General features: G+C 41.5%; 2 protein-coding genes across 12 annotated transcripts in view; one reads left to right on the forward strand and one right to left on the reverse strand.

Moving 5' to 3' along the window:
- Positions 1 to 5,349: 5,349 nt before the first annotated feature.
- On the reverse strand, positions 5,350 to 15,699 carry dgcr6 (DiGeorge syndrome critical region gene 6). 8 transcript variants are annotated; one of them, XM_068054714.1, is made up of 6 exons: positions 15,611 to 15,699; positions 13,242 to 13,426; positions 11,424 to 11,584; positions 10,619 to 10,719; positions 9,758 to 9,913; positions 5,350 to 6,493 (listed from the first exon to the last, which is right to left on the reverse strand). In XM_068054714.1, exons 2-6 carry the CDS (start codon positions 13,349 to 13,351, stop codon positions 6,416 to 6,418), a joined length of 606 nt encoding a protein of 201 aa, XP_067910815.1. In that variant the 5' UTR covers positions 13,352 to 13,426; positions 15,611 to 15,699; the 3' UTR covers positions 5,350 to 6,415. The 8 variants fall into 8 exon arrangements, with proteins under 8 accessions (XP_067910815.1, XP_067910818.1, XP_067910814.1 ...); XM_068054717.1 differs by having other exon boundaries at positions 15,558 to 15,635; XM_068054713.1 differs by lacking the exon at positions 15,611 to 15,699 and adding an exon at positions 15,438 to 15,547.
- A 46-nt stretch (positions 15,700 to 15,745) lies between these two features.
- The window catches only part of hps4 (HPS4 biogenesis of lysosomal organelles complex 3 subunit 2), a 59,840-nt gene continuing 52,917 nt past the window's right edge, over positions 15,746 to 22,668 (forward strand). Inside the window, exons 1-2 of one of the 4 annotated variants that reach the window (XM_068054711.1) lie at positions 15,746 to 15,763; positions 19,765 to 19,871. In XM_068054711.1, the coding sequence (XP_067910812.1) occupies positions 19,831 to 19,871 (41 nt within the window). In that variant the 5' untranslated portion in view covers positions 15,746 to 15,763; positions 19,765 to 19,830. The other 3 variants (XM_068054710.1, XM_068054709.1, XM_068054708.1) reach the window with 3 other exon arrangements.

A 22,668-nucleotide genomic window follows, 5' to 3' on the forward strand; every position in this document is an offset into this window, starting at 1 on the left:
CTGGAATTCTCTCTCTAAACCTCCTTGCATTTTTCTCCTCCTTTAAGATGCTGCTTAAAATGTACCTCTTTGACTAAGAGTTCTGTCATCTGTCCTGATACCTCTTTCTGTGGATCAGTATCAAAACCTTTTATTGATAACACTCAAGTATCTTGGGACATTTTGCTACATTAAAAGGTGCTATATAAAAGCAAGCAGTTGTTTCATTGCTCTCTTTTTGGGTCTGCAAGTTTGAGTGTAATTTCAGGACCATAAATCACGCCACTGACAGGGTCTTTGTGACATGAATTACCAGCCCTAATGGCTCTGACAGACTAGTTGGAATTTACAGTGTAAATCGACCAATTTCTTGACACTCAATGTTGTCAACGGATGGTTGATAGTAAGCCCTTACTTTTGAGAAGCTAATGGTGCAAATCATCCAGCAACTTGCAATTCATGGTACATCTCTTCCTTGCCTCAAATTGCTAGGTTTTTGTTTACACACATATAATGGTGGATTTCATGAACTTGCCATTATTTTTTCCAGTAATTTCTGGGCCAATATAAATTCTGAATTGAAAAGCCACAGTAAGTTTATTTTATTGACTAACCACTTGTTGAAAAGTCAAACTGAGAGTTGGATGCCACAAACTAGTTTGACAGGATAAGCTGGTTAAACAGTAAAACATCAACAAGGCACAACAATTTTAAAGTTTGATCTCTTACAGGTCCTGAATTTAAAAATAACCTCTAGGACTCCAGACACAGTCAAGGTGAAAGAACTATAACATGTGCTCAGAGATATGGACTTTGAAAAGGCCCTTGACAAGGTACCGCATGGTAGACTCATGAATAAGATCAGAGCAATTGGAATCAGGGGACACATTGCAGAATGGATAGCAAACTGGGTATAAAACAGAAAATAGGGATTAAAGATAATTACTCAGGCTGCAGAAGGTGGGAAGTGATGTTCCATAGGGATTGGTGCTGGGACCACTGTTGTTCACAAATGTACACAAATGATTTGGACTTGGAATCAGAACCATTTGAAAATTTGCAGATGACACCAAATTGGTGGGAGGGAAACTGATAACAACTGTGACCAAAATACAAGTCATTAATAAATTTGCAGAATGGGTGTGTAAATTGCAAATGATTTTAAATATAGATAATTGAGAGGTAGTGGAATTTGGTTGGAAAAATGAGAAGGTTAGTCACCCCTTGGAAAATAAGAGTCTAAATAGAGTAGAAATACAAAGATCTAGGGATACAGATTCACCAATTAAAAGTAAAAGGTTAACAAAGCCATAAAGATACATACTGGGATTAATTTCTAGAGGAAGAGAATTCAAAAGCAGAGAAGTTATGTTAAATTACATAGAACCTTGTAGACTACTGTTCACAGTTTTGGTCTCCATATTACAAAAAGGGTAAAGAAGCATTGGAAAAAGTGCAAAAGGGATTTACAAGGATAATACCAGAACTGACAGATCAGAATTATTAGGAAAGACTGAACAGACTGGGGCTGTTTTCTCAAAAGAAAGACTAACAGGTGACCTAATAGAGAGCTTTAAAATGATAATTTCAATAGGGTAGATGTAGAATAGATGTTTCTACGTGTGTGTGTGTCTGTGTGTTGGCGGGTGGGGGCATCCAAAGCTAGGGCCATAAATGTCAGGTAGTCACTACAAAATTAATTGAGGAATTTAAGAGAACATGGAACCCACAACCTTGTGGAGTGGTTGAGACAAATAGCATAGATGCATAATAATGAATCTAGATTAGTTCATGAAGGAGAAAGGAATAGAAGGATATGTTGATAGAGTCAGGTTAAGTAAGATGGGAGGCTTGTGTGTAGCGTAAACACCTGTACGGGCACATTGGGCTAAATGGCCTGATTCTGTGCTGTAAGTTCTATGTCAATTCATAGTATCCATTCACCCCTTCAAAATGTAAACAATTTTAATGACACCTTCATGAAGCCATTGTACATTTTGATTGTGTGGTGGTTATGGGAGCAGTATGTTAATACATTAAAGATTTTATGCTTTCCTGACTATCTGGGATACACTCACTGGAATAACATACGAGAGATCATCTTGAAATTATAACTTGGAAATTTACTTGAGTTTCTTGAGGTTAAAATAAGATGACAAAGTTCTTGAGTGGAAGACATCACCGATGATGGAAGGTAGCCAGATAGGGTACAAGCATCACTGACAATCTCTTGGAGTTTGCTCGAGTGCCTGCAGCAGCTGGTGAATAATTTCCCAGAATATATTTCTCTAAAATCAGTTGAAGGATTTTTTTGCTATTCTCAGAAGACTGCAAGGCTGTGGAAGCTAGGGTCAGGGTGTGTGGGGTGAGAAGAAATAGCTTTAATGGAGGGGGCAGGATCATTGGACCAGCTGATCTTTTCAACTTGCATAAAGCACAGAATTTTGTTTTTCTTCTGGTTGTGTAGTAACAATGTGGGGTGCAACCCCTACAAGGCTCAGCAGCAGCGCTCTCTCAAGAATCAGAAGGCCCTGTATTCAAGCCCCAGTCCAGTGACTCCAGCACATAATTTAGACCACCACTTCAATGTCAAAATTATGGGACTGCCGCACTTTCAGAGTTGCTGCTTTTCAGCCGAGATGTTAAACTGAAGTGCCTTTCAAATGGTGCAAGATCCCATGGCGATATATTTTTAGATTAGATTAGAGATACAGCACTGAAACAGGCCCTTCGGCCCACCGAGTCTGTGCCGAACATCAACCACCCATTTATACTAATCCTACACTAATCCCATATTCCTACCAAACATCCCCACCTGTCCCTATATTTCCCTACCACCTACCTGTACTAGTGACAATTTATAATGGACAATTTACCTATCAACCTGCAAGTCTTTTGGCTTGTGGGAGGAAACCGGAGCACCCGGAGAAAACCCACGCAGACACAGGGAGAACTTGCAAACTCCACACAGGCAGTACCCGGAATCGAACCCGGGTCCCTGGAGCTGTGAGGCTGCGGTGCTAACCACTGAAGGAAATGACATCTCGTAATTGTCCTGGCCAACAGTGAACTCTCAACTAATTACTGAAATAACTGGTCGCTTACTTCATTGCTGTTTGCACGACCTTGCTGTATGCACATTGAAAGGTCATCCATCTGAACCATTATTGCTGTTTCTCTCACAGATGCTGTCAGTCCTGCTGAGTATTTCCAGCATTTTCTGTTTTTACATCAAAAGTACTTTATTGGCCATCAACATCCTATATAAATGCAAGTTCATCTAAGCCAACCACTTACTAAAAATGCGCCAGATAAAATACTGAGCTTATCTGTTGGTCCTTAACTAACTAAAGGAGCTTTAAAATTAGTATACTAGTGTGGTGAAGCTCAATGTGTAAAAGGTACTCAGTCCCTAATTTCAGCCAGTACCAGAGGCCGGATGTTATTTTAATCTATTCTCACATACCTCTCCACTTGGCTGTGTCACACTCATATGCTACAAACTTGTGAAATATAAATTGAACTTACGAAATAATCAAGAAATGGACACTTTTCCTGTAAAAGAAAATTAAGAGGTCAGGTGTCCTTTCCTGCCAATACACACAGAACAAGAACCCTGAGCTAATCTTCATGTGTGAACAAGTCTTGGCAAAGTCACTAAGATACAGATGAGTGTTTCAATAATGGCTGCATCTCCAACAAATTGGGTTAACAATACTGTGGCAGCCGCGTTGACTCCCAGTTTGAATTCCAGAGAATGGATGTAAAAAGCTCTACTTTATCAGGATGGGATGTGATTGAGTGACACCCAAATTCCATTGCCTGACAATGGCGTAACCATCAAAAACGATTTATGAATTCAATGGAAGAGAAACTCTGCTCACGTTACAGAAATCAGGTTTCTGATTAGGAGTTTTAAGATGGATATATTCTGGGCAGAGAGAAAGATCCATCTATGTCATTGAAGAGAAAGGACCCTGCCTAAGATTACCAGCTTTGAATAACATGTAGGCAGCGACTGGAGTTGGCCTTGAACACCCTACCTGAGAAATTGTATCAGGACCTCACCATTGACCTTTGATTGGAATAGAACAAGAGCAGTCAGCAACGGCGCAGCCACCTTTCTAAACCTCCCAAGTCTTTCTTCAGTGAACAAGGAAAAAGATTATAGGCTTGCATTGTTTCAAGTCTCCACCCCAGGGAAAAGCAAGTTTAACAGAACGCTTTACAAATCAAACCTAACACGTTATCTTTATAATCTGTATCTTTTCTTGAGTGCGTGTGTGTGTATCCGTATGAAAGAGAGTGGGTGTTGCAAATATTTCAGGTGCTGTATAAATGAACATTTATTTTTTCTTAAACTTACAAGAAATCCTGCCATCTGTTCTTGATAATCAAAGCACTCGGGAGTCAAAAAAAACCTTTAAAAAAAAAGTCTTCAGTCAGTTGAGAAGTGAATAAGAGGGAACCATCCTGATCATCTCTCACCTGTCCATAACAACTGGCTGAAAGTAGCTTTGCAAAGACGTGATACACAGTCACTCACCCTTCCGCAAATGTAACAGGTTACACAAGGGGGAATTAGGGTGAAAAAATAAAAATGTGGACTCATACACAAGATTGAAATATCTACCCAACAAGTCTGAACAAAGGACCAGTAACAGTGAAATAGCTACAGGTTACAGATTACTTTTGCCAGTAGAAGTTTCTACCAAACATCATTACTTGGAACTCTATCCCTTGTATGATCGAGTTCAAATACAGAATCAATCAATCAATGGGAATTTAATTTATTGGAAGTTTTTGGCTTTTTCCTATGGTATCCAAGCACAAGTTCTCTGGGGAACTACCAGGATAGGTTTGATGATGCCTGACCTGGATTTGTTATTTTTGCTTGTCTGGTGATAATACATTTAAAAAACTGCAAATTAAGAGTCACCCAGCAATACATGACTGTTGCACCATGAATGGCAACTCCTGAAAGCTGATGAGATACACACCCATTTCCCCATCCCCAGAGAGCATTTACAGAAGTGAATGTGGATATTATATTTCAGGTGTTACAGGAAGAATACCTGTGATTTGAATACTTAGTTCTCAAAACAAGGTAGTGAAATACTGCTTTAAAATCTCGAGTATCAAGTCATATTACTCATACTCTACAAATCTGAGTGCTTTGACTTATATTTTTGGCTATTTTTCAAAAACCCTCCAAAATTAATGATAAACAGCAAATTGGACACCATTTCCAACTGTCTCTCAATTCTACTTGAAAGTATTACTATGCATACTAAATTACCCAGTCATAAAATGCAGTTATAAAGCACACTTACTGAATAAATGAATAAAGATGGCGAAGGACAAGAATGATTTTAAATAGAATTTAAAAATAGTTTTATTCAATGGTGTGAAAAACATGTGACTTGAATTATTGAAAAATTACAAGAATCATATACAGACATAAAACAAACCAACTTAAAATAAACAGATATGCTGACATGCTTTCTGAATTTAAACTGTGAAGGATAAGGAGTGTGGTAGCTCACTTGTAAGGTAGCCAAAAGTCTGATTTGCCTGATTATTTTACCTCATCTGCTCCCTACTTTACAAGTCATTTTCTAGATTTATAAATTAACTGTTCGTGATATCACAGAAGTTATTTCCAACAAAAAGCTAAAGATTACCATCCACAAAAAACAGCGAATGTAACACTGAGTTATACATCTGAGATTTTTAACAACGATTACACAATTTCTCAGTGAACCCACAACAGTAACAAAAATAATCCCCTGGAAATGGCAATTAGAACTTTCACTCAAGTGTTTCATTCTCTTGCTCTTATCTTCAGCACAAAGATTCCCTGGTTATATCATCACATAATGCTTGGCTTTGTACTTTCATTTACAAATACTCTTGGTTAATTTTCATGACAAAAAAGAGACAGCACAAAGCATGTTCTTTAGTCAAAAAGGCTCTTGACACCAGTGTCACAGTCTTGTCAATCATCTTCAAGGATAAGTAATGTAACTTTTCAAAAAGTCCTGGAAATGTAAGTTGAACTTCCCCCTTTTTAAGAATCTATTCGAGTCAAAGAGGGAGCAAATGAAACACCTATGCAACTTCCAGCATTTGAAGCAAACTGTAGAACAGGGAAAACAGTAATCTGTTTTATGGTCCAGTTTTCACAGTGCACATAGTGTTAGATGTCATATAGTTGTACATTATCTAAGTTGAGTATACAAGAATCTCATTGCTTAGCCAACCACAAGGAGTGTCAGGACTTCCTGCACAAATAACATTTGACAAACCAGCATGGCGAATACTTAAGAATTTTAGTTTGGCCATTTCAAATTCAGTGGCTTCTGGAAATTTCCTAGATAACTTAGACCACTTCTTCTGCATGTTCTCTGAATCAGACCCACTGACAACTGCTGCATCAGCAGCTCCCTGACTCAGATACTTTCTGTTGCATTTTCAAGATCAGTTCCAGCAAATTCATCTGTAAAGTCAGTTCCTGCAAGATAAAGGGTAATGAAACCGTTTAAAACTTGGATCACTGAAAGTTTCCCTAAACACTCAAGGGCACAATTTCCTGTCCATGATAAAGGGTTACAATTTTCAGAAACTTGGGGCATGATAAGGTTTGCAGTCGGGGTGAGCTTCCAGAGCAATGTTTTTTAAAACCAGTGTAAAAGATCGCGGAAACTATCTGCACTGGACTTAACCTGTGCTTGAAATTCCTCAGGTCTTTTGCACTGACTTGACCGATTTCAGGTGACTTGCACTAAAACCAAAACTAATTTGGGATTTCTTAACACTGATGCGGTGTGGAAAATTTAGTAAATTAACAAAAGTAGTTAGTGAACCAGATCAAATTCAATATAAATAAGTGTACGGTGGTATATTTGTGTAGGAAGAATAAGGCGGCCAAGTACTCTTTGGAAAATTAGTACCTAAATTGGGTAGAGGAACAGAGGCATTTGGGGATACAGTTATACAAATCACTAAAATAGCAACAGGTTAATAAGGTCAAGAGAAGTAAACAAAAGTACTGTGGTTAATTTCTACAGGGATAGAATTGAAAAGCACAGAAGTTATGTTAAACTTGTATAGAACCTTGGTTAGACCACACGGAATACTCGCAACACTTCTGGTCTCCATATTATAAAAAGGATATACAGAGGCACTACAGATGGCGTAAAAAATCTTTACTAAAATGATATCAGAACGGAGAGGTTGCACCCATCAGAAAGATCGAACAGACTGGGGCTCTTTTCCTTAGAAAAGGAGGATACCGAAAGGTGACCTGACACTTGTCCCAAAGATTATGAAAGGATTTGATAAATATAAACAGAGAAGATGTTCCCACTTGCAGGTGAGACCAATGCCATAGGGAATTCAGGAGACATTTCTTTAGTGGTTACAATGTGGATTCTGTTACCACAGGAGTTGTTGAGACGAATAGCATAGATGCATTTAAGAGGAAAATGGATAAACATGAGGGAGAAAGGAATAGAAGGAAATGTGAATGGGATTAAATGGAGTGGCAGGAGGCAGCTCATGTGCAGCATAAACACTGACACAGACTTGTTGGATTGAATGGCCTGTTTGTGCTATAAATACTATGCAATGACTATGATTCTAATCTAGAAGATTGACCTCTTTCTGTGCTGCTCTTTCAGCCAATCTAGTCCATGCCTGCTATTTCCAACAGCAACCTGGTCCCATTCCCTGGCTCTTTCCCGATATCCCTGCAATTTTTTCTTCAAGCATTTATCCAATTTCCTTTTGAAAGACTATGAACAAATGCATGACTTGACAGAACTTAACCATATCTCCCTTTACCTTCAGTTCAAATTTAGGATGGAAGCTTATACCTCAAGTCTTCCAACTGGAACAGATCGCAAGTGCTGATTCCTGACACCCAATGTTGCAAGCTGCCATTCATCTATTGGCTTTTGACAAGGTGCCAATAAAAGGTTATTGTTTAAAGTAGGAGCTCATGGTGTAGGGGGCAACATATTAGCATAGATAGAAGATTGGCTGGCTGGCAAAAAAACAAAGTATGCCTAAATGAGTCCTTTTCTGATTGGCAGGATGTGACGAGTGGAGTCCCACAGGGGTCTGTGCTGGGGCCTCAACTTTTTACAATTTATATCAATGAATTAGATGAGGGAAGTTATGGCATGGTAGCTTAATTTGATGATACAAAGATAGGTAGGAAAGTATGTTGTGAAGAGGACACAAAGAGGTTGCAGACTGATATAGATAGGTTGAGCGAGTGGGCAAAAACCTGCCAGATGGAGTATAATGTGGGAAAATGTGAAGTTGCTCACTTTGGCAAGAAGAATTGAAAAAAAAAGCAGAGTATTACTTAAACGGAGAATGACTGCAGAATTCCGAGGTGCAGAAGGATCTAGGTGTTCTAGTGCATGAGTCACAAAAAGGTAGTATACAGATACAGCAAGTAATCAAAAAAGCTAATGGAATGCTATCCTTTATTAAAAGAGGAATTGGAAATAAACAAAGGATGTTATGCTTCGTTTTAGGGGGCATTGGTGAGACCAGTTCTCCAATACTCTGCAGTTTTGGTCTCCTTATTTAAGGAAAAATGTAAATGCGTTGGAGGCGTTTACTAGATTGATATCTGGTATGAGTGGATTGTCTCATGAGGAAAGGCTGGACAGACTGGGCTTGTTTTCACTGGAGTTTAGAAGAGTGAGGGGAGACTTGATTAAAGTATAGAAGATCCTGAACTGTCTTGACAAGGTGGATGTGGAAAGGATGTTTCCTCTTATGGGGGAGTCCAGAACTAGGGGGCACCATTTTAAAATTAGGCGCCACCCTTTTAGGAGGGGGATGAGAAATTTTTTTTGAGGGTTGTGCGACTTTGGAACACTGCCTCAGAAGGTGGCGGAGGCGGGGTCATTGAATATTTTTAAAGGTGGAGGTAGATCGATTCTGGTTAGGCAAGGGAATCAAAGGTTATTGGGGGTAGATGGGAGTGCGGAATTCAAGACACACACAGATCAGCCATGATCTTATTGAATGGCCGACTTCTGCTCATAATTCGTATGGCCTGATTGCAGCAGGTTGGTACCCTGTAACATTAGCCTGAATGTTGAGGGGCCACTTGGCCACAGGGAAGCATCCTAGCTAAGCCTAGATTCTCTCTGCATCCAGCAAAGGTCACGCAATAGCAAGAAAGAGTGCAAACCACAGTATATTTTCTTCCTTTCTAACTGAGGGGCAATGGGACCAATTGAAATATTGCTGCTGCCATCAGCTCGCTCAGCAGAATGGTATAAAACCTGGGACCTTTCAGCTCCATATAGCTCAACCATTCACTGCATAGGGTAAACTCACTGCCAATAGGCAAGTAGAGGTAACATTGATAATTCTGCTTTAGAAATTCAAAGAACATGACTATCATACAGGCACACATATACACCAGCGGATTTATTATAATATGGCGCAGCGAGTCTATGGATATGCAGTTTTGTAACATACACCCATCAAGCCCTGATTGCAAGCCTCCTTTAGTTCTCTCAGCAGATCCTGCTTTTGTTTTAAGAGTCCTCCCCCACCCCGTCTTCAGCTATTACCCGATATGCAAGCAAGCAATACCTGTATACTGCTGCTGGTCATAACTCAAGAGATTGGAGCTGAGCCTTAATCAGGTTTAGAAGTTTAATGGCGATTGTATCTCAAGGTTTTTTTTAAAATTGTAAAATGCAGCTGGCAAGCAATGAACCAATCAGAAAGAAAAGTGACTGACACAAAAAAGGTCCACCTGAGGGTTTGTAGTAATGTAAAATCCTGGAACACCAGCTTTCTCCAGGGTGTTCTGTTGGTCGATCACTTTCTGATCCAGCTCCAAGACTATCTTCTCATCCATCATCTTTTGCTCATCCTTAACTCTCTGCTCTAAGGCCTAGAAAAAAAAAATTACAGCTTCAGACTGGTAAAGTTAAGGAAAGGAGAAAAGAAAATCACTGACTCTCTCCTAAATTTACACAGATGACAATGGAAGATGTTTTTTCAAGATACAAGTCCTGTCAGGTCATGCTTTTGTTCATACAACCTCAGCAGTCATGGATGGGAAAAGTTACATTTGCCTATTTCCCTGGTGTCTTGCAATGGTCAGACTCCCTGTCAGCACTGGTACAGGTTTTAAGTCCTTGACAGCCTGGAGACAACTCTCTGCTCACGCCCACTTGAAATCTAAGTATCTGGTTATAAGTGGCCAAATTTGAACAATTGGGATATATTCAATACAATGATTTAGGAATAAGCATTTAAACTGTATTAAAAATGAAAACAAAAATATAGTGACATTTTCCAGTGCAATGACACATGTCAGGGAGCATTGATAAACTGATTTATGCCATCATCTGAACAAATATTGTCACCACCTTGTAACCCTCACCCTGAATCTTTTATGTATATTACCTTAAAGTTACCATTTTACATAGACATACCATTCCACCAAGGTCATGTACAGAAAAGGAATACGACTTATGAATTAAAAAAGCAAATCCCTGGAAACTACTTTGTACTGCACTAAAGCATGAGATAATCAGAAAGGCTTGGTGGAAAGATTAAAGCCATCGTGAAAGCAGCTTAACTTGACTCTTACCTCAAGCTCCCTTTGCTGTGCTGCTCGGAGCACTGCTAGGTTGTGGGTCTTGCAGCTCTGTAGTGCCTCCTTGTGTTTTCTCAGCAGCTCCTGTTTTAGGGCTTGAGGGAAAAAAAAAACAGTACAAATTAAATTTTCTAAAAAGAAAATATCAAGAGTTTTTTTTTGGGAGGGGAAGGTGGTTGCTTCAGTTCAACTTGTGAACTGTAAGGCCTTTCTTACAAATTAAATAAACCTAGTAGCGCAGCATAACCAGTGTGACAGCATTACATTGAATCCACAGACCACATATCTTGATGTCAGATTGTCTTTAAACACTCTTATGAGGACATTTTACTATGTTAGAGGAGCTATATAAATGCAAGTGATTATTTTAAATTTGCGCTAACAGAAAATTATTCATCTGTTTGGTATCCTATTTATTCTTTCCCTTTTATAGGCTTTCCAAGTGAGCTGTGCCCAGGTGCCTGCTTCTACTGTGCTCACACTGGTTATCAGGAGGGTTGCAGCAATGGCCCATTGAAGACTTTCATGTTCTCTCGGATGCGAGAGAGCACAGATCTGCGCTGCTGCGGCACAGCAGACTGGTAATCTGAAACACTGTGCCAATATTTTAGTTACACTATACAAGCTTAAAAAGACCTTTAGTAATCCTCGTGGTTCCTGCATCACTGGCTAATTCTGCCATTAACGTCCACTTGATGTTTAAGTATAGAACCACAATTTAAAACAAGTTTAATTCCCTCCCCTCCTTTACATCTGTTAAAGTCCAGTTCTCAATCTGAGACACCCAATGCAGTCTTACCTCTGTGCTCACTGTGCAATTTCAGACGCTGGTTGTAGAGGTTCTTCTCAGTTAGGTGCTGAATCTCAAGCAAACCTTGCACAATCTCAAAGACCGTGCCATCTATCAAAGCCAAGGCCAGGTTACTTAGTATATCATAAGACAATCGTTGTTGGCATGAGCTAAAAATGGAAGAAAAAAGCCATTACAAGAAAGTTGATCTCTGATCAATCAGGATCTGCAGAAAGAACAGGAGTAGACTGTTTATCATAGCTGGTAAAAAATGCAGATGGAAAAGAAAAAGAGAAAGGGAAGGGAAAAAGCATGAGGGGGTTGAGTGGAGGTGGGGGGGGGGGGGGGGGGCAGAAGTGGAATGATCTTTGAATGCTTTATGAAAAACAGGTTAAATGGCTGAACTGATAGTATCATGAGGCAATAGGAAGTAAAATAAAAGAAATTTAAGAGATGCAGTGTGTATATTTTCCTACATATTCCCATTGTTCTATTCCTTTTTCAATACCACTCATCTGTAATTCTTTTCCAGTTCTGATGGAAGTTTCTGCCCTGAAAAGTTAACTTGTTTGTTCTCTCTTTTAATTAAAGACGACGACACTGGGACAGCCCAGTGTCATCAAATGAAAATGTGTCCCATTTTTAGACAGCACAACTAATTAAAACAAAAATAAGGAAAACAAAAGTTACAGGTGGCTTAGGAGTCTGAGAAGTAACTTCAAACCAAATGATGGAATTGCTCCGTTCAACACTCTCCACCCCAGATTCACCAATGGTGCAGGGGCTGACTCCAGCAATTAATTATCACCCACATCTGAGTATTGGCATCAACATTCTATAGTGGAGAATATAATTCAATTCAAGGACACTAGTTGAAGATGGGCCTGTTAAATATCTCAATCGTTCAAATTATTTCCAACCAGGAAAGTTACTAGACTCCAGCATGAGTGAAATGAACACAAAAATTAGTTTCCTTCAGTGACAACTATTCTATGCTTGTGAAGGGGGTCAGGCTTCGGGGATAGGGAAGTATTTTAGGTTTATTTACTGAGCTAATCTTTTTGCAGATTCTAAAAAGGGATTCATTACATTTGCTTTGAAATCAATGACCATTTGTCTCATCTTTAAATTGCACGATGGGGCAATAGACAACATGAACAATACTGCAGTTGTGTATAAAACAGGATTCAAAAATGCAGAGCTGAAAAGTGCCAAACAGATGTTTGGGTATTTCAAAATAAGAAAAAAACAACTTGCATGTATACAGCCCCTTTTATGACCGTAGGATGTCCCAAAGTGCTTTACAGCCAATGAAGTATAGGGAACTTGGCAGCCAATTTGTGCACAGCAAGCTCCCACAACAAGCAATGTGACAATGACCAGATAAACATTTTTTGTGATGTTGAATGAGAGATAAATATTGGCCAGGACACCAGGGATAACCCTGCTCCTCTTTGAATAGTGCCATGGGATCTTTTATGTCCACCTGGGAGGACAGACAGAGTCTTGGTTTAACATCTTATCTAAGATGGCACCTCTGACTGTGCAGCACTCCCTCTGTACTGCACTGAAGTGTCAGCCTTGATTTTATGCTGAAGTCTTGGAGCACAAAATTATTTAAATTTAAAGAAAGCAATTACCAATTTCATGCTTTGTGAAGTTGAATTTTGTGAAACATTTAAAAAATACATTAAAGATTTATAACAAGGCATTCAAGTACAAAACCATTCATTACTCAATGGCTTCAGCTTCAATATTCTCAGCAAGATTGCAGGAACAGCCAAAAAATTTTGAGTCTTAGAATGCATGAATTCAATATTCTGCTACCTTGATAAGTCTTTGACCAGACTCTGCAGCTGAGAGAGAAGGTGGTAATGCTGTTCCTGCTGTTTAGCGATATCTGCTGGCTCTTCATAAACCCCAATATTTTTATTCATCTCTGAATGGTAGCCTCACGATTAAATCACTCCAGTAGCAAGATGCTTGTTCCCGTCAACTAGGAGCCTCCTCTCCTAAAACAGAGATTTTAATAATCAGTTCGAATGCAGCTGAAGTGCAGAATGGTGCCCTAGCAAAACTGAAGTCAATGGGAATCGGGGGAAACTCTCTACTAGTTCGAGTCATACCTAGCGCAAATTTGGTTGTGGTTGTTGGAGGTCAATCATCTCAGCTCCAGGACATCACTGCCGGAGTTCCTCAGGGTAGTGTCCCAGGCCCAACCATCTTCAGCTGCGTCATCAATGACCTTCCTTCAATCAGAAGGTCAGAAGTGGGGATGTTCGCTGATGATTGCACAATGTTCAGCACCATTCGCGACTCCTCAGATACTGAAGCAGTCCGTGCAGAAATGCAGCAAGACCTGGACAATATCCAGGGTTGGGCCGATAAGCGGCAAGTAACATTCGCACCACACAAGTGCCGGGCAATGACCATCTCCAACAAGAGAATCTAATCATCTCCCCTTGACATTCAAAGACATTACGATTACTGAATCCCCCACTATCGACATCCTGGGATTACCATTGACCAGAAACTGAACTGGAGTAGCCATATAAATACCATGGCTACAAGAGCAGGTCAGAGGCTAGGAATCCAGCAGCAAGTAACTCATCTCCTGACTCCCCAAAGCCTGTCCACCATCTACAAGGCACAAGTCAGGAGTGTGATGGAATACTCTCCACTTGCCTGCATGGGTGCAGCTCCAACAACACTCAAGAAGCTCGACAGCATTCAGGACAAAGCAGCCGCTAGACAGGCACCTCATTCACAAACATTCACTCCCTCTACCAACGTGTACCATCTACAAGATACACTGCAGCAATGCATCGAGGCTCCTTAGACAGACCCATGACCTTTACCACTTAGAAGGACAAGGGCAACAGATGCATGGGAACACCACCATCTGCAAGATCCCCTCCAAGCGACACAACATTGTAACTTGGAACTATATTGCCATTCCTTCACTGGCGCTGGGTCAAAATCCTGGAACTCCCTTCCTAACAGCAGCTCTGTGGCTGTACCTACCCCACATGGACTGCAGTGGTTCGAGAAGGCAGCTCACCACCACCTTCGCAAGGGCAATTAAGGATGGGCAATAAATGCTGGCCTAGCCAGTGACACCCACACCCCATGAATGAACAAAAATGTGAACTGAAAACTTTAAATATTGGTCAGCCAGTGAAACTCGCATTCTTGTGAGCCTACCAGCAGGCTCATGGCAAATGTTGCCCTATGTGCACTGCAAGCAAATATTCTGGCCAGATTGGTGTAACTGAATCATTTATATGTTTAAAATATAAGCAGAGGATGGCCAAACTGCAACTCCCCTGCAATGCAAACAGATTATTGTTGTTTGTGGGACCTTGCTGCACACAAATTGGTCACCCCCATTTTACAGCAGCAACTCCACTTCAGAAAGTGCTTCATTGGCTGCGAAGCACTTTGGGACATCCTGAGGTTGTGAAAGGTGCTATATAAACACAAGTCCCACCAACTGGAGTTGGATGTTGCCTTAGAGTTTCATCACATGACCTCCAACCACCCCACCTAGTTGAAAAGCCTGATTTCCCCCTCCATCACCAATATTTTTATAGCTAATAACTATAAGAAAAAATGTTCAAAGAGCATTTTAAAACATACTTTAAATGCCCGTGTTTTGTTCTCCCGCGTTTTTTGCACAACACCCAGAACGTTAATCTTTAATTCCCAAAGACTCCAGGGCAATGAGGGAGGGTTAACACCCCCGATTCTGGGTGAAATCAGTACTGAGTTAGGGAACTTACCCAGTGTCTGTACAGAATACATATGTAAACTAATCCAAACAACCCCCACCCCCAAGAAATAACTTCTAAAATACGCCTTAATGCTCTAATTCATTCCTCAATACAATAAAACGACAGGGCGAATACCGTTGAGAAAAAAGGAACGCCTCCTTCACACAAAGGGAAACAATTGAGACATCTATTTTTAAAAAAAGTATTAATTAAAACAAAAAATCCCGCAACTAACTGAAAAATACCAGACCCATTTCAGAGTAAATTCCAGACCGGGCCACGCTCGCAACGACTCTAACCGTCCCTCCTCGCGTCTCCCTGCAGGCGCCATCTTGAGTGTGACCTTCCCAACGGCCTTTAACCGTCTCACCCCGTGTCACCGCCATTTTGAATGTGGCGCCGCAACGGCTTCGACCGTCTCACCTCTCCTCGCCCTGTCGCCGCCATTTTGAATGTGGCAGCCTCAACAGCTTTAACCTTCCCTCTCCGCGTCTCCCTGCCTCCGCCGCCATCTTGCGTGTGGCTGCTGGAGGGCGGGGCTGTGATGACGTCACAGCGTATCCCACGTTAACTGGCGTAAGCCCAGAAGGTTCTGTGTTGGTTCGCCGGTGGAAAATTGACGTGAATTAGATGGGGTGGTGGTCTGAGGTGAAAGCAAGGCGCCATTCCACCTGAGATGTAGAAAGTTTATTTCCCTGGGTTGCTGGTTCTGTTAGAGATGTTTGTGAGGGGGAATAGGGCTAGTTGGGTAGGATTGTCTCTGCTCTAATCAAGATGTGATGGAGGAGGTTGTGGAGGGGGCTAGTATGAAGTTTGGGGCTGAGTGGCCTGTTTCTATGTATGTTGGCAGTTAGTAATGGCAATGCAAACGGTTCCATTGCATGTGATTTTACAATTTTTAATATTTGCTTATTTTGTTAGGTGTCAGCTATAGCTCAGTAGGTAACACTCTTGCTTCTGAAGGTTATGGTTTCAGCTCCCAGTCCAGAGACTTGACCGCAGAATCTAGGCTGGCACTCACAGGGCTGTAATTGAGGGAGTGCTGCACTGCTGGAGGTGCTGTCTCTTGGGTGAAATGTTAAACCAAGGTTGGAAAAGACCACATGGTGCTGTTTCCAAGAGCGTGGGAGTTCTTCCTGCTCAAAAATTATCCCTCAACCAACATCACTAAAGTCTCTGTGGAGCTTGCTGTGTGCAAATTTGCTGCTGAATTTCCCACAGCAGTGACTATGCCTCAATAAGTATATTATTGGCTGTAAAGTGCTTTGGAATGACCTGGGGTCATGAAAGTGTGATTATAAATGCAAGTCTTTTAATATTTTATTTAGGACCTCCCCCATTTGCTTCTATCCATCCTTCTGTTTGTGAGAGCCCCACAATGTTGGGATGCTTATCCACAGTTCCAGTTGGACCAGTTATATGATTGGGCCAATACAGAGAGAGCAAGACTTGCTCTGGTCCCTTATTGGAAAGTTTAAAAACTTTGCCCCTGTATGTAAATTCCTCCACAGCCTTGCTCCACACTACTTAAAGCCTTACCTGTCCTAATCGATCCTTATATAATAAAAGCAAAATACTGCGGATGCTGGAAATCTGAAATGAAAACAAGAAATGCTGGCACCACTGAGCAGGTCTGGTAGCATCTGTGGAAAGAGAAACAGTTAACGTTTCGGGTCAGTGACCCTTCTTCGGAACTGGCAAATATTAGAAATGTTAGAGGTTATAAGCAAGTGAGCCAGGGGTGGGGCAAGAGATAACAAAGGAGAAGGTGTAGATTGGACAAGGCCACATAGCTGACCAAGAGGTCATGGAGCAAAGGCAAACAATATGTTAATGGTGTGTTGAAAGACAAAGCATTAGTACAGATTGGGTTTTAACGAACTGAGGATTGAATATCAGCAAGTACAAACATGAAAAAAACAGTGGGTAAGCAAACTGAACAACCTACAATGAAATGAAATTAACAAAAGAAAAAAAATTGTAAGAAAGAAAAAATAACTAAATAAAAGTAAAATGGGGGGCCCGTCATGCTCTGAAATTATTGAACTCCATGTTCAGTCCGGCAGGCTGTAGTGTGCCTAATCAGAAAATGAGATGCTGTTCCTCGAGCTTGCGTTGATGTTCAGTGGAACACTGCAGCAATCCCAGGATAGAGCAGGGGGCAGTGTTGGAATGGCAAGCAATCGGAAGCTCAGGAGCCTGCTTGTGGACTGAGCGGAGGTGTTGCGCAAAGCGGTCACCCAGTTTGCGTTTGGTCTCCCTGATGTAGAGGTGACCACATTGTGAGCAGCAAATACAGTATACTACATTGACAGAAGTACAAGTAAATCGCTGCTTCACCTGAAAAGACTGTTTGGGGCCTGGGATGGTGAGGAGGTAAATGGGCAAGTATTACATCTCCTGCGATTGCAGGGGTAGGTGCCATGGGACGGGGACAAGGTGGTGGGGGTAATGGAGGAGTGGACCAGGGTGTCGCGGAGGGAACGATCCCTTTGGAATGCTGACAGGAAGGGAGGGGAAGATGCGTTTGGTAGTGGCATCATGCTGGAGGTGGCGGAAATGGCGGAGGATGATCCTTTGGATATGGAGGTGGAAAGTGAGGACAAGGGGAACCCTGTCACGGTTCTGGGAGGGAGGGGAAGGGGTGAGGGTAGAGGTGCGGGAAATGGGCCAGACACGGTTGAGGGCCCTGTCAACAACAGTGGGGGGGAAATCCTCGGTTGAGGAAAAAGGAGGTCATATCAGAAGCACCGTCATGGCATCATCAGAGCAGATGCGTCGGAGACGGAGAAACTGGGAGAATGGAATGGATTCCTTACAGGAGGTAGGGTGTGAAGAAGTGTAGTCCAGGTAGCAGTGGGAGTCGGTGGGCTTATAATGGATATTAGTAGACAACCTATCCCCAGAGATGGAGATACAGAAGTCGAGGAAGGGAAGGGAAGTGTCAGAGATGGACCATGTAAAGGTGAGAGAAGGGTGGAAATTGGAAGCAAAGTTGATAAAGTTTTCCAGTTCAGGGCGGGAGCAGGAAACAGCACCGATACAGTCATCAATGTACCGGAAAAAGAGTTGGGGGAGGAGGCCTGAGTAGGACTGGAACAAAGAATGCTCGACATATCCCACAAAAAGACAGGCATAACTAGGACCCATGCGGGTACCCATAGCAACACCTTTAACTTGAAGGAAGTGAGCGGAGTTGAAGGAGAAGTTGTTCAATGTGAGAACAAGTTCAGCCAGGCGGAGGAGGGTGGTGGTGGATGGGGACTGGTTGGGCCTCTGTTCCAGGAAGAAGCGGAGAGCCCTCAAACCATCCTGGTGGGAGATGGAGGTGTAGAGCGATTGGACGTCCATAGTGAAAAGGAGGCGGTTGGGACCAGGAAACTGGAAATTGTCAAAATGACGTAGGGCCTCAGACGAGTCACGGATGTAGGTGGGAAGAGACTGGACCAGCGGAGAAAAGATAGAGTCAAGATAGGAAGAAATACGTTCAGTGGGGCAGGATTGATCCTTATGTGGCTCAGTGTTATTCTGATCGATAATGCCATTGTGACACGCTTTGGGATGTTTTACTACGTTAAAGACGCCATATGAATGCAACTTGTTGTGGGAACTATACAATTGAAGTTGTTACTTAGTTTCAGGTTGCATCTCAGCAGAACCCAGCATTTTAAGATCATATTGATATTTAATATCTGGTTCTGTGGTGTTGCTGAGGTGCCACTTTAAAAATACTAATTTGTACGTAATTATGTATATGAATTTTCCAGATGGAGTGGGAGGAGCAGGCTTCGAAGACAGATACAAGTGTCAAATTTGGACTTGGGGGAGAGATTAAAGGAGTGAATTAGATCCCAAAGATCTGAGAGCTCAAAAGTGCTGCTTAATCCAAGTGTTTGACAACAGCAAATAACTTAAAACGTGGCCCCCAAATGTAGATACGCCCAGAAAATGGATGCTTAAGAGAGCAAGTTTAATTTAAGTGACTGGTGAAACCCTTGTCCATCGATATTTAAAACACGATGTGAAAGTGACTTGTTCTGTCCGTTGACGGGTTGGAGCTTGCAAATCAGCTTTGAATAGAAAAATCTTTAAGTACACTTTACTTCCCGTTCATTTTTTTTAAAGTTTCAGTAAAATGGTTAATAAGTGCTGTCTGTTTTGGTAAAGTATAAAATGAATACAAGGCAAAGTGCTCCCTGGATGAACTAAACAGCGACTAGCCAAGGTAGAAAATAGCATCCTTGGAAACACCTCTCACTAGTCTGAAAATCCGCCTTCCTCCTTCTCCCTTGCTTCTAGTAGAGTTAAGTAAACCAATGCATGGTTGCCATAGAGCTGCCAACAAGAGAGCAACAATTGAGGAGGAGTGGCTGAGCGTGAAGGGAGTGAACCGGTATAAATTGATTCAACATTGCAACGCAAAATAGCAAGCGACGGGAACAGGAAGAGGTTTTTCCACAGTTGTGAGGAGCGTCTGCTTGCCTTGGATCGATGGGAACCTGTAGTTTTTAATCTTATAATGCATTCTGTAAGGAGATGAATGCATGTCATCATACAGTGTTTTTTTTATACTGCAGTTCAATGCGATTGCATTCCTGATGCCAGCGATTTTAATACTTGGAGGGAGCCCTTGGTATTAGTAAATGGCCACCGCAGCTGCTACAGAACAAAAAGCCCCAGCATGGTAAGTGCCCATGCATTAGACCGAAAGTATTTGGTTTTGCAAATATTGAGGCTATTCAGGCAGGTATTCCACGGCACTATTTCTTCTGTCATCTGCTTGATTCCAGCGTAATTATAAGTACAGATCTGATTCCCACTTCTGTCCATATCTTATGGATTCAGTAGAATATATTCATTTGTAAAGGGGTAAGAGTTAGATTTTTGGAAGTATCAACAACAACTTGTATTTACATAGTGCCTCTAACAGTAAACAGCCCCAAGGTGCTTCACCAGAGTGTTAACAAACAAAATTAGACACTGAGCCGCATGAGATATTTTGACCAGTGACCTAAAGCTTGGTCAGAGGCAGGTTTTAAGGGGGTGTCTTAAAGGAGGAAAGAAAGGTGGAGAGGTTTAGGGAAGGAACTCCAAAACTTGGTACCTAGTAGCTGAACGCACAGCCACCATGGTGGAATGATTAAAATCGGGGATGTGCATGGGCCCAGAATTGGAGGAGAGCGTAGAGATTTCAGTGGGTTGTAGAGCTGGAGGAGGGTACGGAGATAGGGGGGTGTGAGGCTATGGAGTGATTTGAAAGCAATGATGAGCATTTTAAAAGTGAGGCCTTGCTGGACTGGGAGCCAATTCTTTGCCCTGTACTATAGTAGAGTATCACTAAAGGATAACCATCATCTTGAAAGTGATACTTATTTGAAGAAGAACTCTTCGCATGTTACCGTCAATGCAATCACATGCTGTTGGGTCGGGTGTTCCAGGATTTTGACTCGGGAACAGTTATATAGTTCCAAGTCAGGATGGTGTGTGACTTGGAGGGGGAATTTGGATGTGGTACCCAAAGTTTTAACTTACACTTTAATGTGTGTACTTGCATGGCACTGCATGGTATTTGATGCGATGATATGTTCTGCTATCATTGAAATAACATCATGTTTGCAAGTGAATTAAGTCACGGGGAAACAATTTTTCATGCAGATATTGCCCCTTTAATTCACCAGGTTGTGCAGGTTTAAAGTTCCACATGTGTTTTGGGTCATTTGAGACTAATTTCTCAAAGGATTTTACATCAAATATTTTGGTAGAAGATGCCCGTGGTTCCCAGTAACAGATGATGTTGACACAGTGAGTTTGCAGCACTTCCTTTGCTCTACCATTGACAGGTTTGCCTTTATACCGCTAGGCCCTGAGCTCTGAAATTCCCTCAGTAAATCTCCTTGCTTCCCTCTCCAGCTTTACAAACTTCCTTTTAAAGGCTACATCTTTGGCCAAGCTTTCATTTGTCCTAATATCTGCTTCTTTGGTTCACTGTCTGATAACACTTCTGTGAAGCACCTTGGATGTTTTACTACATTAAATGTTCTATATAAATCCAAGTTGTTTTGGACTCTCTGTCTTGTGTGAGTATTGTAACACAGCTGTTAATATGGGCTCACAGAGAGGGACTGAGAATGCCAGCATTTTCAGGATATAAAAATGCTTGTAACTACTAAGTTTTAATACTTTAGTGTGTGTAGTAGTAGTGCATAGCGCTGCATGGTATTTGATGGGCTGTTGCCAATGTTGATTCTTTGCTAAGGTTTTCTTTTGATCCCAATTTTCTAAAAACTGGTTATCCTTTGTCAACTATATACCATTGAGCAAAAATAAAAGTTTAAAAAAAAAGTCAAAACTTCCGAAAAGTATTATCATATTAAGGCCTGGGGAAGGGGGAAAGGAATCATTTAGTTATTTAGCTGCTTTTCTTTCTTGCCAGTTATCTCCCCATCGTCTTCTGAGAGCTTGATCAGGGTTTCGCAGGTGCTGGTCAACCTTTAAGAAAGCAAGAAAAAAATAAAGACTTGCATTTATACAGCATCTTTCACCACATTAGGCTGTCCAAAGTGCTTTGCAACCAATGAAATACTTCTGCAGTGTGGTCACTGTTGTAGGAAACACGGCAACCAATTTGTGCACAGCAAGCCCCCACAAACAGCAGTGTGATGATGACAAGGTGATCTGTTTTAGTGATGTTGGTTAAGGGATAAATAATGGCCAGGACACCAGGGAGAACTCCCCTACTCTTTGAAATAGTGCTTTGGGATTTTTTACATCCACCTGAGAGGGCAGATGGGGGGCCTTGGTTTAATGTCTCATCCAAACGATGGCACTGCCAACAGTGCATCACTCCCTCAGTACTGCACAAATGTCAGCCTGGGTTTTGTGCTCGTCTCTGGAGTAGGACTTGAACCCACGATCTTCTGACTCAGGCAAAAGTGCTACCCACTGAGCCAGGACTGACACCTCACATATGTAAATAAAAGCAAAATACTGCGGATGCTGGAAATCTGAAACAAAAACAAGAAATGCTGGATTCACTCAGCAGGTCTGGCAGCATCTGTGGAAAGAGAAGCAGAGTTAACGTTTCGGGTCAGTGACCCTTCTTCGGAACTCACATATGTAACTTATCTGAACCTTGACTGAGTGTTGGGAGGGTATTTAATTATTGGGAGCATAGTACTCAAGGCTAATGTTCTCATCCAATGTCTTCACATATGCACTTCCAGACTGAGGCACTGACGCTGCTTGGGTTTGTTCTGCTGCCCTGGCTTGAAACCAGCTTTTTTTTTTCAGTACCTATTAAGTTTTTTTTTCATCATCATCTTGTTTTGTGTTCCCTCTTCCCTCACGCCAGAAGCTGAGAGAACACAACAGGAGAAAAAGTCACTTGAACCAACACTAGGCTCTCCTCAACTTGTAGTAATTTTTAGAGGCAATCCTACAAAATCTGGTTCTGAGGCTTGGAACATTATGGCAAGTCAATA

The sequence above is a fragment of the Heterodontus francisci genome, chromosome 23, assembly GCF_036365525.1.
Source record: "Heterodontus francisci isolate sHetFra1 chromosome 23, sHetFra1.hap1, whole genome shotgun sequence".
In the NCBI taxonomy this organism is placed as follows: Eukaryota; Metazoa; Chordata; class Chondrichthyes; order Heterodontiformes; family Heterodontidae; genus Heterodontus; species Heterodontus francisci.